This window comes from Cydia strobilella, chromosome 12 (genome assembly GCF_947568885.1).
Source record: "Cydia strobilella chromosome 12, ilCydStro3.1, whole genome shotgun sequence".
NCBI lineage: Eukaryota > Metazoa > Arthropoda > Insecta > Lepidoptera > Tortricidae > Cydia > Cydia strobilella.
In genome coordinates this window covers 18,056,702-18,072,001 of record NC_086052.1, presented here as the reverse complement: position 1 = coordinate 18,072,001, position 15,300 = coordinate 18,056,702, and the positions used below count along the sequence as shown (strand labels likewise).

Below are 15,300 nucleotides of genomic sequence, written 5' to 3'. Positions count from 1 at the left end.
AACAGCGTCGTGCTCTAAGAGCATTTATTTTGTTCCTACCCTTTTACGTGACATTGGCTACGGGCAACACCGCCCTCAAGTCCATCAAGAAAAAGAAAAAGAACTGCATTAGATACCTTTTCATATGGAAAGTCACCAATAAGATTTGAATTAGGTCAAAGCCAACAGATTTGGCTACCATTTTGTTAGATCCTGAAGTATATCTGGAAATCATTATTAATACCAGGGTGCTTAGCCAACGTGCCAATCGTTAGCGCTTCGCATGCCTGCATGCATTGTAATATTATTATGCTTTACAATGATACTTTGTGCGAAAAAAACTATATCTGTAACATATTTCACGTATATATCTATATATTTAACACTTATTTTTATCTGTTGTTATATTGCACCAATATTGTTCTAAAGCGACAGATCAATCTTACTTATGAGGGCTACCTCGTTTAATGTCGCCGCTAGGGGCGCTAGTGTAGATGGAAGTCTTTCAAAATGTCAAATGCATTAAAGCTAAGCCAAAATTCAATGGTAACTTCTAAGTCGAAGCACATTGACATGAAGATGCACTTCATCAGGGACTGCATCCAAGGACAAATAGAGGTGAAGTACCTGCAAACCGAGGATATGGAAGCAGACCTTCTCACCAAAGCTTTGCCTGGCCCACGGCTAATGAAATAGAGGAACAGCCTGGGGCTCCACTGATAGCTACGACAGTGCCGTGAAGAGGAGTGCGAGTACTGGCCATGGGACATTGACATGTAACTTCAAATACATTTACAGTACATATGGTGCTACTTTCTCGCACTAGTGCGTAAAAGAGCACTTTTCGTGCATATGTCGAAAGTTTAAAGGGCCATATGTACTGTAAAACGTTGTACGATACACGTGCGAATAAGTAATTCGCAACTCGTGTCGATTTAAAACACTCCCTGCGGTCGTGTTTTAATTTATCGCCACTCGTTTCGAATTTCCTCTTTTCCGCACTTGTATCGTAAATAACTATTGTGTTGTCATTCGTAGAAAAGATTTCGTAAACATTTGTGCCTGTGCTCCGTGGTTTTATTTTGAAACTCCAGCTGCCCTCTCATATTCCCTCACAGAAGTTTTGGCGGTTTCAAGCTTTTTTTATCGGGAACTTTCACTCCTTATTCATAATTGTGGCAAATATTTGTCCATCTTTGATTAATCATGGTAAACAATAGATATAGACCAATAAATGTTAGTCGTTTAAAACAAGTGCCAACTAAAATATATGCAAAATTAAACATTGAAAAAAAATGGCACATTTAGACGTTAAAATACCTTTGTGTATATTATAACGTATTGATTTTATAAAAATAAGCATAGAAGAATTTTGAGATCTGTTTTTCTGGACCTACATCTACAGTGGCGCCAACTGGTGAGCACAAAAACGAAGCCCTCATTCGGACGATCGACTCGCGATTATATTAGTATATGGAAATAAAAACTAGGCATTCAAGTAAGATTTGTTCTTATACATTAATAATAAATTATACGAAAGAAACTATAAATGCAATAAATACCTATCTAAAAATACATTTTCAATAAATCCTTTATATAGCTTACGGACTAAACTTTGGACAGAGACAAGTAAAAAATAAGGATTGGTAGTCGCCATATGAAGTTGCGCAGTTCTTTTCCATTGTTTCCATTTATTTTGTATCTATCAATAATTCAATATACTCATAGACGTAGACAAACCACTATTAAAACACGTAAATAAAGTGGTGTAAAATATTGTAGCGGCAAATTTAACAGTTGACGCTTGACAAGTTATTTTAACTCAGTCATAATGTACAGCGCTATCTATTTGAGCCGTAAAATTTATGTCTACAATATTTTAGCGTCTTCGAAGTTTTTTTTTTCAATTTCTTGAGCTGCAAAAGTGCATGGACACGTAGTTAATAAAATCCATTCATAAAGTGGTCATACAATTTTGCGGCTTGGTGTACATTGCCAGATTTGCAAGCAGCGCAACTATACGGAGATTGGCAATCATTATTCTTTACCGGTCTTTGCTTTGGATAAATAAATGCTTGGCATTTGTGACTACGATAACCAACAAATATAACTACAACGGTTTTACGTCTCTCCGACTCGCTTACATAAAATATACATACACATATAACATTTAAAACTTTCGCGGTTTAAACACATATTAAATCACATTTAGAAACGGGTCTATCGCGAATTTATTTTGTTACCTTTATTTACCGACGTTTCGACACAGGTTTCACTGGTCGTGGTCGCGGCTAACTGACGTCCCAGCAAAATGTCAGAACAGAGATTTGTGTGACTACCCCACGACAAACACGAATAAAGGTAACAAAATAAATTCGCGATAGACCCGTTTCTAAATGTGATTTAATACATACACATATTTAACAAATCCTTATTTTTGTGCAGTTTCACTTTCAAAACTGTTCATTATAAGGGGTCTCGTTTCTTTGTTCATTTGAAAAAACGACCTTAAGCCTTAGCAGATTAGGTCTTATTTTGGTTTTTTAATAGCACAGCTCTGATTTTTGTAACTTTTAGAAACCATAAAAGACGAACTAATAAGCCCCGGAATCTCACGGAATAAATTCAGATATTGTTTAGATAGGTAGGTTTTTTGTCTATCATCAGGCTTATCTATACAAAAAACTAAGTGCCACAGACAATATCTTAATTTATTTCTAGAATCTAGACCAGCGGTTCCTAACCTGGGGGTAATTACCCCCGCGGGGAAAAACTGGCATCTTACGGGGGTAAAACTGGTATTTTACGGGGGATCAAAGATAACAAGGACCTATCTATAAGAAATAATATTAATTATTATGGAGGAGGGGTAAAATCGAGTTCCCTAGTTGGTCAAAGGGGTGACAGTACTGAAAAGGTTAGGAACCACTGATCTAGACCATAGAGAATTCGGTGTATTTGAGCCCGTATGTGCCTTAAAAGGACATAAAAAAGCGCTGGTGGCCTAGCGGTAAGAGCGTGCGACTTTCAATCCGGAGGTCGCGGGTTCAAACCCCAGCTCGTACCAATGAGTTTTTCGGAACTTATGTACGAAATATCATTTGATATTTACCAGTCGCTTTTCGGTGAAGGAAAACATCGTGAGGAAACCGGACTGATCCTAACAAGGCCTAGTTCCCCCTCTGGGTTGAAAGGTCAGATGGCAGTCGCTTTCGTAAAAACTAGTGCCTACGCCGATTCTTAGGATTAGTTGTCAAGCGGACCCCAGGCTCCCAGGAGCCGTGGTAAAATGCCGGGATAACGCGAGGAAGAAGAAGATGTGCCTTAAAGGGCAGTTATATATTTTCATTAATGTCAAGTTCACTAACCCAGCAAGAACCCAGGAATTTACGTATATATCATATACTGGCGATAAGTATACATCTCTATACCGACACTATAGATAGTATAGACACTGGGTACAAATAATAAATAAATGATATTACGCCCACATCCGATCCGAAGTACCGTCGAAATGTTTCCAAAATTGCGAAAATTTCACATGGAACAACTTCGGAAAATTCTAATATTTTTGTGTGGGAAACGAAAATTTCCTTTTCCAAAATGGAAACTTACTTAATTCATTGTGCATGTTTCCGAACATTTCCGAAAACTTCCCTCTACTTTCAAATGTTCAAACGCGACTCGGCTTGAAAGTAGCAGCGAATGTTATATGCTTGAAGTTAGCCACGTGTGTAGTGTGTAGTGTGTACCTCAGAGTAGCGCACACTTGCCGAACTTGCGGCGGCGGCGGTCCTTCTCCTCCTGCTGCGGGTGCTTGCGGATTATTCGCACGAGCTGTGGACAATATTGTTCTCTTTAACTCACAAATATTTGTGTCCTTTTCAAGCAAAAGGCACCACATTGTCGCTTGCTATAAGGACGCTCTGACAGGTTTTTCGTATAAAGATACAATCAATTTTCGTCCTTATGGAAAGCGAGAATGTGGTACCTTTTGATTGAAAACGTCACAATTTGTCAAGAACCATCATAATCTGGTAAGGATCAAGGTCCTACCGCAAGTAGGTACTTATTAATTTCAATAAAATTGAAATCATTTCTAATTAAAATAGTTTCATTTGCTTTGTTTCGTACAATTCTCATCCTAACCATATTCAATTATATTTCCAGTTTTTGGGTTTGTTTCTTGTATGGCTGAGCCTAAGAGGTTAAAGGGGTGTTCGAACGTGTACTAATCATAATATTTCTCTTCTACTAATCGGATATTTCTTCTAGTAATTAGATGCAGTCGTCGTCGGAGCCAATATTTCTACCAGACATATTTTCACACTTTTTTTTCCCATGAAAGGCCCGCTCAATGTTCAATGGCGGCTCCTTAGCGCTGGTCTCAATGTACGACACGTCGAGAGAGCGAGATCTCACTATTTCTTAACAGACCGCGCAATCTACCAACACCAACTCGCCACTACTTATAGGTGTTTCGTCGACACACCGTTAGCGCGATGTAGAAAACGTCACGGCCAGTACGGTGACATCTAGTGAACGTTTTAGTAAAGTATACCTCGTGGAAGGCGCGCTCGATGTTCAGCGGCGGTTCCTTGGCGCTGGTCTCGATGTAGGGCACGTTGAGCGCGCGCGCGAGGTCGCGCCCGGCCTCCTCGCTGACGGCGCGCACGTGCACCAGGTCCACCTTGTTGGCGGCCAGCAGCATCGGGTACGAGTCCCTGAAATTAATATAATGTACAATGTACACTAACAATAGTGTCGTTATCGGCCCCACTGACGCACTTCCATATATGCGCCATAAGATGCATATGACGTGACTTGAATCTAGGAACAGGAACATTAGATGCTACGATGACATTAGACTATAACAAGGCCTCAGTTTTATTCAATGATCGCAGTGTACGAATTTAAAAGAATTGTGAACATTCTGGTGCCGTGACCACGATTTTTCAGTAGCCTTTAATTTAAATTTTCTAGCCAAAAAAAGACCTTGAAAATTTAAGTTTAAATTTTATTGTCATCGCTAAGCCGATTAAACGTCTGCGGGACTCGAGGGCTTAAAGTTACATGCTCCAGTACTGTAAGTATTGCCTGTGTTTGAAGCGCAGAATCTGCGCGTGGAACCGTCGTAAATTATAGAAGCATTTCGTATACCTTTATATACATAAACCTTTTTTAAAGCAATAATGGTCGAATTCAGTGACCGCAGTGTACAAATATTAAAGAGTTCTAAGGGTGGATATTACAATTTCGTGCCGTGACCAGAATTTTTCAATAGGCTTTAAAGTATTGTTACCTGTCCTTGACGCGCAGGATCTGTGTGTGGAATCGCCGTAGATTACGGAAGGACTGCGGATCCGTGACTGAATACACGAGGAGGAAGCCGTCGCCCTTCCGCATGTACTGCTCGCGCATCGCGCTGAACTCCTCTTGGCCCGCTGTGTCCAGTACTGGAAAATAATGAAGTTATATTGTATAGTTTGGCCAGATTATCTCATTTCAAACATAGACAGAGATAATCACATTGCCTTTGAATTACGCTAGTACTAGCGCTAGTAGCACCCAAAAAAAGGAAAGAGTTTTTTTTTGTTCTTATTTACTGACAAATTTGGTTTGCCAGACTACATCTTGGACATTGTCCTGTTTAAATGGCCCATAACATTATATTTCTTGTCGCAACATAAATATTACCTGATACAAAGATAGAGTCGGACTAAGTTAACTCTACACAGACTTTGCAATGATAAAGTGTGGAATTGTCACCATAAACTTCAATTTCTTCCACTTTTTGTTACGACAAACTCGCTGCAGAATTAGCTTAGACGGACTTGAATAACACTTTCGTTTCGTTCAACACCTCGATGTGACTCGGTCGGCACAGACCACGATGTCCGGTTTATTTACACGCGATTTACCTGTTTTGTTACTAAAAAAAAGAAGTTGTGATCTCACCATCGAGGATGCACCATTGCCCGTCGACCTCCGTATGTTGTATGTAAGAATCCTCGATCGTAGGGTCATAATCCGTCACGAATAGCTTCTGGAAGAACTGGATGGTGATGGCACTCTTGCCCACACCACCATCACCTACCACCACCAATTTTACCTGGAAAATTAAATACATAATTAAAAACAAAGTTGCATTATAACAGTTGACTAATGTTTTATACTTATGGTAAAGAGGAAAAGTCTACTACCACTTAAGGACCAGTTACTCATTCGCCACGACCAGACGCAGGGACGTCATTACCAAGCTTAAATGGAGTTGGGCGGGATATGTTGCCAGGCAGAGTGATGGCAGGTGGAGCAAAATGTTGACGGATTGGTGGCCGCATTCGGATGAAAGAAGCGCCTGGCGTCCGTTGGCTCGTTGGGTGGATGACGTTCAAAAAATGGCTATATTTCGGGATAAGTGGCGTACACGAAGAGAGGCCTATGCTCAGCAGTGGGCGACTAAAGGTTAGAATGATGATGATGATGAAGGGCCAGTTGCGCCAAACACAGCGGACCGATCAACGTCGCTCATCAGCAATCAACTATTAAACTTCCCATTAAATCCACTGGAGCGAGGCGAGGCAGTGGACCGGTGGGCGAGGTAAAAATCAACCAATAGTCTTGCATAAAATCTCTGCCCCTCTTTGTGCTTTTGGTGGATTTTACCTCGCTCACAGCTCCGTTGCCTCACTCCGTTCTAGTGGACAGGCAGCCTTAGCGAACGCTGTAACGGTAACAGACGGTTTGGTGCAACTCTAGTATTTCCGTCAGTAATTAGGCCATACAAAGATTTTGACTTTCCTGCTTCATCGTTAAGGACAACCACAATTTTATTACGACCGATAACTACGCCTAAGCATAGAGTAATCGTGACTTTCAATCACAGAAGGGTCTTTTTTATCTGAAATTACAACAGAAATTCTGATAGAATGGTTCTTATTGCACATGAAGCATAAGGACCCTTCTCTCTTGGAAAGCCACAATATATATTTTTATATGGATAGTACACATTTGGTTTTTCAAAAAGTGTTTACTATGAAGCAGGGCGACAATTCTTAGTTCTCAGTGAATCTAAAGTCTAAACTCTAAAGCCTAAAGGGATTTCAGACGATGGAGACACTAGTCACACCTGATGGAAAGTAAAGACAGAACCTAAGATGGAGCTCACTGGTTCAGTAATAGCCTATCCTGTCTTGCTTCAGAGACCAAGATCATATATTTGTCAGGGAATACAGATGACAGGAGCACATTCCATTCCTTAGCAGTCAAATCATTCATAATAGTTTTATATACTGTTTTCATGCGAATGTGACAGCATCTAATGTCCTATGTGTAGTGTCCTTTGAGATTAGGGTTGTTGAATCTAAATTTAGGAGAGGTTTTAAATTTTTACGTCAACACTATAACTTAAGTAGTGAGTGTTCGACTTTCAAATTAAAACAATTATCTAGAAAGATAAGTTTAAATTACAAGGTCACTGACAAGTCACCATTATTTTGATAATAATTCTAGATAGTGTGGTAAGGTTTATTTTCAGACTTGAGACTTCGCAGGCTACTACATTTAAAATTCTACATTAGTGAGGGCCATTTCCTGAAGAATTTGACTAGTAAATTTAAAACATAAGTTTTTAAAATAACACATTATACATTCTCTAGCCGCCCAGAGACCTATGAAATGGTCTCCCATTCTATTTTAACTTTAATCTCTTATTTTGACATATCAAAATTACATTGGGGTTGGCAAGTTTTGATGTCTGGGTGGCTAGAGAATATAGGTAAAGAAGTTAAAGCCCCCATTGCATGTGCTATCAAAGCATTCTGATTTATATTCCATGTTCTTATTAACTAAACAGATATAATTGCATGTCAATAAGCTTGTAAATTACTTTCAATTTTTTGACATTCAGATTGATTTAAACTTTCACGATTTTTACTCATTATACGCGATTAAGTCCCGTCGTTGTGAATAATAATTCAGATTGATCTTATGGTTCCAGAGACAACTGTCAACTTTTGACACCAACATTCATTATGGTTGGAGCCATGACTTTTTTATTCATCATATTTCACAGCATAACAGTAATCCAAAGCACAAAGCATTATACCCAAAGATTGATTATTTAATTGACACCAACATTCAATGATAAACACTGATTTAAACTTTCACGATTTTTACTCATTATTATTCACAAATTTAACGTTAAGTTTTAAATATAACAGGGACAACACCATCCTCGAAACGTCGGGTAAATTTAAAACTTACTTTACGCGATTAAGTCCCGTCGTTGTGAATAATAATCCAATGATAATTGATAGTAATTTATTATAATTAAGCTTTAATGTAAACTAACACACATGCAATACAGACTATGTTTTTTTTTATTATCACATCCGTCAAGAAAGACCCCCACACTAACATATTAATAATCCACATACACTGTCACTTCCCAGGAATATCGACATGGCCTATGAGCTCTGAAAACAGACGACATACTGCAGCTAACAGCCAACTGTCACCGATCACTCGGTGATTCACGTTGATATTGTTTTATTTATAAATTATTGTCCTTTGTGTTGTGGCTTGATTGTTAATGTTGAATAATAATGATATTGATAACCAAATATAGAAACAAAAGTGAGAATAAGCATTGTGGTGACATTTTGTATAGTTGTAGTTTCTAAATGTAGGTGGTCTAAGTACAGTCAAATCTGCTTAATATATTTTCCCGTGTAATATGCAATCTTACAGTATTTCCTGAAACTTCTTTTACAACCCATGTATTAACATGCTTTTACACTTTAGACCTTTTTTTTTGTAATATGAAATATTATTATAAATAAATGAGTATGAGTATGAGTATGACCAGCATTTCCCAAACTATGGGTCGCAACCCATTGGTGGGTTGCAAGCGAATATTAAGTGGGCCCTGAAGCTACTAGGAAATCTGAGCGTTGCCAAGACGACCAAGAGTTGGGTCCCATAAATGGCAGTTTTTGTTAGGTGGGTCGGAGCCCAGTCAGCTTTAGGAACCACTGCTTTAGACATGTTTTTGAGTGTTCCATGGAGAATTTGTTAAGCAGGTTATTTGTTTATTAGGATCACCAACAGAAGATACAATTTACATAATAGAACTGTATAATGTATGAAAAAGATTAATAATATCTACTTTCTTTTCCCCACATGATTTTTTTTGATAAATGCCCAAGAGTGAATTAATACAGAACACCATAGAACAGTGATTTTTAACTTTTTCAATATTGTTAGTGTCAATTTAAACTTATTTCAATGAATACAAGCAACATCATCATCATTAACTTAAGAGTTATTCTCTCGTCGGTGGTATATCCGCCCCTCCAGGATAGTTTTAAAGAAGTGGTTGTGTTGTATTAAGTGTCCAATCATACAAGCAAATAGAAATGGATTTTAAGTGTCATTTCTATATTACTTCCATTAAAATAGTTGTTTCTGTGCCATCTCTATGAGATTTAACATATCGTATGCGATGTCAAAAAATTGCTATTTAAATAGCAATCTAGACAACTTCATGTTGAACATATATGGAGCAGATCTGCTACTAATCATACCAAAGGTTAATGCAGTCAGAGAATGATACAATTTAGTTTTACAAGAAAACTGTAGTAAAAACTGTAATAAACAATAACACACCTAATACATATACTGTTAATTCTTAATCTTTTTGCTGTCATAAATAGGAATACCCATTAATCATCAAGAGGAAATTGAATATTTCTCATTTATTTATTTCTTCAGTACTTGCTACTGTCTTCAAGCTGTCGTGTCAACACGCAACATGGTCAAATAGACAAATACAGACTTTTAGACGAGAATTGCAAGTAGAATATTATCTATTAGAGATAAGATAGCGTTGTTTTTGTCCGACGCATAAACTGATCATAGAAAATATTATAGCGTCCGATTTTCGTTATTAAATAATAATAAGCGCTACGTACCGTGGGCAAGTTCTCATTGGGAGGACCTGGACGCGTCATGGTCGAGCGCGCGCCTCCGATCCCAGCCTCCGATTCCGATGCTCATGGGATATTATCTGAAACGCACCACGGTATAAGCAACTATTTCCTATGGCAACTCGCAGTGACCCCACGCCCGTGGCCCAAGCACGGGTCCCGCCCGTGACGTGTTTTCAGTTTAAATTATAAACTAATCACCTCATTGTTGCTAAAAGCTTTTGATGTGCGCGCGGATGGAATTATAAGTGGTGCCGGTAATGGGGATAACGTAACTGAAGTCAGCGCAAAAGGTAAAGCTGTTTTTCCATTTTTCCTTCCCCGTACACTGACAGATCGATATCATATCAAACATCAAACGAAGTTGGCAGGCTTTTTGACATTGACAGCTGTCAGTATCGTGATGAGTCTGTTCAAGTCATATCTTAAAAAGCTGGATTTTATTTCGACTTTCAATGCTTGCATGTTTGCAGGGGATTCCCCTGCATGTTGTGTGTGAGACGGCCATTTATTAAATTTATTATGTAATAAAATAAATATTGAGGAAGCATATCTTTTGATTGAATGAATTGAGTTTAAAACTTTAAACGTGATAGTGATAACAGTCGGCATATTACAATAAATTGTTAACTTTCCTTTTTTATCTTGTCAAGTAAGGAAAATATATAAACATATAGTTGGTCAACCAAGTCTTGTCAGTAGAAAGAGGCGCGAAATTCAAATTTTCTATCGGACGATATTCTACTGACTACGCCTTTTTCTACTGACAAGATTTGTTTGACCAACAACTCGGCAACTCATTTCCGTCAGTAAAAATAGGCGGCCAATTTAAAAAATGGGTTTGGCAGAGTATATATAGATACTACCTACGGGGTGAAACTATTTGAAACTATCAAAGTTTGATTTTTGTTTTTAACCCTAGTTTTAATCCAAATTCAGCATTATGAATATTAATAGTGTATTTAACCCAAGTTTCTGATATTTTTATCCGGATTGATCATTATATTTTAACACCATAAACCTTTTGAATATTAAACACCTTTTTATCTCAGTTGCATTTCCTCCCTACAAAATCTAGCATCAATCTCAGATCACGCCCATAACTTACCTTACCTGTCACACACAGCTGTCACAGCAACCTCCCCTTGGGTACTCCGGTACTCAGCTAGGGACTTTGGGACTTAGGTGTGAATTTATGAGCGCGCTCCATCCATCACGAGGGGCTGGAACAAATTGCACGGTGTATGCTTTAGTTTGGAGCGATTTCAGAATAAATACCGGTGTATCTGTCTATCTACTGTCTACGTATCAGGAATAAAAAATAGTAGCAATTGAGTATTGGTATTGAATAAAGTAGACAATTTCAAAATGTAAGAAAAATATATATTCAAAATTTAAGGTAAATGTCTTAATTGGAAGGTCAGATTAATATAATCCTAAGGGGTTATTCAGTCTATATTAATTTTTCGGGACAGTTCCTTCTGAGAGGGCCAGTGAAGGTATTTCTTTTATACCTACTTGTCCTTCTTAGCAGCATGATTTGTTTACTATTTATTTATTAAGCATAAGTAGTTAAATTATTAGAATAAATAAATAATTATTTTATTGGAATTAAAACTTCTCCGTAGGTGATAATTATTAAAACTGATAGTACTCGTAATTATAATTTTTACGTCAACTTGCCTTCGTTTTTGCTTGTTGCTCCTGAATAACTTTTATTCCATCATGGTCTCACCGCTGACGATGAATTAAAACTGGCCATTATCATTCAGCACTCACAGTTCAGTCAATTAAGTCCAGCAAATCATACAAGCGAATGATTTCGCTAGATCAAAGGGCCCGCCGTTCTAGTGCTTGCATATTATTATCTACTCGATAATACTTAGTAGTTCAGCTAGCCACTCACGTTAGACCGGGCCGTATCCGGACCGGAGCTTCCGGCGCTTATTTTTCTATGACATGACAGGTGATCACGTGATGCTTTCCATAGAAAACGAAGCGCCGGAAGCTCCGGCCCGGACACGGCCCGGTCTAACGTGAGTCATTTTTTACTCACAAAATGTTTAAAACTACTTTAAGCATTTATTGTGGAACTGAACTACTTACGTAATAATTACGAGTAGGATTAGAGAACCGTCGAATACCTACTGGATAATTGAACAATTACGATTTAGATACGATTTAGTTTCCAATACCTAAATGAAAATTAAAAAATAATATCCACCGCCGAGATTCTAGTTTGTGACTTGGGGGATCCTATCGCCAACTTCGAAAAATCTTTATGTGCTTTCTCTATCCTCTTGCATATTCATGCGATATAATTTTTCGATGTTGGCGGTAAAGCCCTCTGTTCGCACTATCAACTTTAGTAAGTAGTAAATTTTACGATCCTATACATACACTATACAGGATGGCCAAAAAATATGTGCATTCCCGTTGCCAGGGAGATTTTGGGATTATACTGAGCAACTTTTACTATGAGACCAACCCCGAAATCGCGAAAAAAAATAGGCTGTTTCATACATTAGGCTGGTCCATTTTCTATGGGAAGGAAATTTTTTTTTTCGCGATTTCGTGGTTGGTCCCATAGTAAAAGTTGCTCAGTATAATCCCAAAACCTCCCTGGCAACGGGAATGCACATATTTTTTTCCACCCTGTATAGCGTTGCAATCTAAAATGTTCATTAATAAAACGGCGAACAAAACAGGGGGGTTTAGTTAATTGATTCACACTGGCTCCCCAGCTGACCCATTTACAGTATTTGCACATACACATAACTACTACCAAAGATAAATATAACTCCGTAATAGATGGATACAGTCTAAGGAAAAAACGTGCCTCGAAAATCACGAAAATTTGATTCTCGATCAGATGGCGCCACTAGTTTTGGCCTACTCTCGTATAGAGGGCGTTGACTGTTTCGTTTGTTATTTATAATTTTAACGCATACCAGTGAAAGAACATGGGTCAAAATACTCAAAATCATATAAAAATAATTAATGCAAATAAAAAAATCATTTATCCATATTTAAATACATTTTAAAGTATTTTTATAAATCTTCATTTTTAGTTTTAAAGTATGTCGATAGATGGCAGTGAATTTACAGTGGTTACAAAATTTACTATGACAGTACCGCTCTATCTTATTATATCCTCATTGCTACTACCTACATGTTTGTACGAACAGCAACTCTTCACTGACCTTTAGATTGATTAGGTAGTAAATTGGCCAATTGAACAGTGTTTTTTTATATTCTTATTTGAGTCTCAATTACCTACTGAAAAAATGTATCTCACCTGCAAGGGCGCAGCGTAGAAATTAGCTTTTAATATTCTCTTGCGATGTCAACAGGAAAGACGGGAACTGAGTCAGAAGGCAAAAAATCTCCTTATATGATCATGTTTTTCTAAGAGGCGTTGATATTAGTAGACGTGGAAAAAATATATGTAGTTCTTGACTATATTAACTTTAATAACATACCTTCCGATACACGAATTATGACACTTCGCTCGATACAATTAATTCCCAAAATAACCTCTAACTCGGACTTTTAATCAAACTTTACTCGGTTATTTATTATGTGATACTATAAACAATAAAAAGAAGAAAAAACATCTTAACTTAAATAGTAATTTTATAGCTTTCGAATTTCGATATTGTAAGTTAACGTTTTTAAAATAAATAAAAATCGATCAAAATTGACACTTGTCGCGCATGATCTTTCCCGTTCTTTCTTGCGAAATGTGACAGTGACAGCGGCAAACCGATGGAACGGCCTTAAGCATACAATAAAATGTGTATGACCCAGGAATAAAAAAACCAAGGGCTACTTACCTACTAAGTACTTAATATTTAGTCCCGTCAAACCGGGAAACTGGATGGACGAAGGGTAGCAAGTTTTCACTATGAACCTATATATTCGTACTATTCGTAGCTAGTTTATATTAGTTATAATAATGACTTAAGTTAAGACTAGTTCTAGTTCAAGACTTGGAAGACTAATCAGAAGCAACACTCATGGCCCGAGTTACTTTCCTACACATAAATATGCTAAGGGCCGCACCTTCCATTCTGCGTGCTGCTTATCAATTCCACCATCACTTCCGTTTCCGGAGGCATTCGGACTTTAAACATCTTATTTTGATTTGATATGAGTCTTGAAATGGGAAATTCAAAGTCTAATCAAGTAATCATAACATCATCATCTTCCTAGCGTTTCCCGGCATTTTTGCCACGGCTCACTTAGGGCGCCTGGGGTTCGTTCGGCTAATCAACCCCAAGAATGGCACAGGCATTAGTACCTAAGGGGAAACAAGACATTATTGCGACTACTTAGTCCGGTTTAATCGCGATGTCTTTCTTCAGCGTGGTCTAATTAATGTTAACAAAATAGGTACCTACCTAATATGTAAAGATTATTTTATATTATATAATATTCGCTATATTATTATTATTTGCATGTGCATTTCTCTTGTGCCCAATAGTATATTGTCATGAGAAAATGTCAAATCAAGCTCGTATTTTTAAGCTCTAATCCCTAACCTGGCCTTATTACGCAACCACCTCTTTCAGCATCAGCTGTTAGAAAGAGCAAGCAATCGCGAATGGGTATGGTTGTAGTTGTGTTATTGTATTGACCAGTCTGTGTCATTCACCTCAAGCTATTCGGGCTTTCCGATTCTAATGATTGTATTAATAGACGGCGGTCAAGCGATGAACTTGACTGTAGTATATACTGTCTCTTATATGCAGTTTATTAATACCAAAAGGTATTTATAATTAAATTCTACTTACCAAAATAACCTACATAGATAATTACTAGCTACTGCCCGCGACATCGTCTAAGTGGATTGGAATGATAATGATAATTGATAAAAACTGTACTAAACAGCTAAACTAACCGGAATACTTACGTACAGGTACCTACGCACTAAATCAAGAGGGGCATGACTCTTCCTCGTAGACTGTTTCAAACGAGTAGTGTTTCGGAATAATGGTTCTTAAAGTTAGTTTATTAACACAAAAAATAACCTAAATAGGAAATATTATGTTATTCTCAATTCATACAGCCTGTTTCACAAATCTTATAAAGATCACCAATTCATCATGCATCTCATCACCTAAAGTGACGCCCCACAAGACGATCCCCTAGGCGCCAGGCGGCAGGTACTAACCGGAATACTTACAGGTACGCACTAAATCAAGAGAGGGTCACGACTTCCCCTCATAGATGCCGCTTTATAAAGTGTTTACATAAACTACGAGGTCACCTCACTAGTCTCATCTCGCCACACATAAGCTTTTCATTTGACTTCCGGTTCGAACGCCAT

The 15,300-nt window shown here is 37.8% G+C and overlaps 2 protein-coding genes across 2 annotated transcripts in view; one reads left to right on the top strand and one right to left on the bottom strand.

Moving 5' to 3' along the window:
- Positions 1-2,406: 2,406 nt before the first annotated feature.
- Positions 2,407-10,293, bottom strand: LOC134746314 (ras-related protein M-Ras-like). The gene is made up of 6 exons (XM_063680710.1): positions 10,170-10,293; positions 9,954-10,048; positions 5,938-6,091; positions 5,282-5,435; positions 4,541-4,703; positions 2,407-3,816 (listed from the first exon to the last, which is right to left on the bottom strand). Exons 2-6 carry the CDS (start codon positions 9,990-9,992, stop codon positions 3,733-3,735), a joined length of 594 nt encoding a protein of 197 aa, XP_063536780.1. The 5' UTR covers positions 9,993-10,048; positions 10,170-10,293; the 3' UTR covers positions 2,407-3,732.
- Positions 10,130-15,300, top strand: part of LOC134746326 (uncharacterized) — a 64,167-nt gene continuing 58,996 nt past the window's right edge. The window contains exon 1 of the mRNA XM_063680722.1: positions 10,130-10,261. The gene's annotated coding sequence lies outside the window, so the exon portion shown is untranslated. The remainder of the gene's footprint in view (positions 10,262-15,300) is intronic.

Excerpts from the sequence above, each read along its gene's own strand:
- LOC134746314 (XM_063680710.1), bottom strand. The coding sequence starts at position 9,992 with ATGACGCGTCCAGGTCCTCCCAATGAGAACTTGCCCACG. Across the intron at positions 6,092-9,953 it reads CCAATGAGAACTTGCCCACG|GTAAAATTGGTGGTGGTAGG; the intron begins GTACGTAGCGCT and ends TTAATTTTCCAG. Across the intron at positions 4,704-5,281 it reads ATCCTGCGCGTCAAGGACAG|GGACTCGTACCCGATGCTGC; the intron begins GTAACAATACTT and ends TATTAATTTCAG.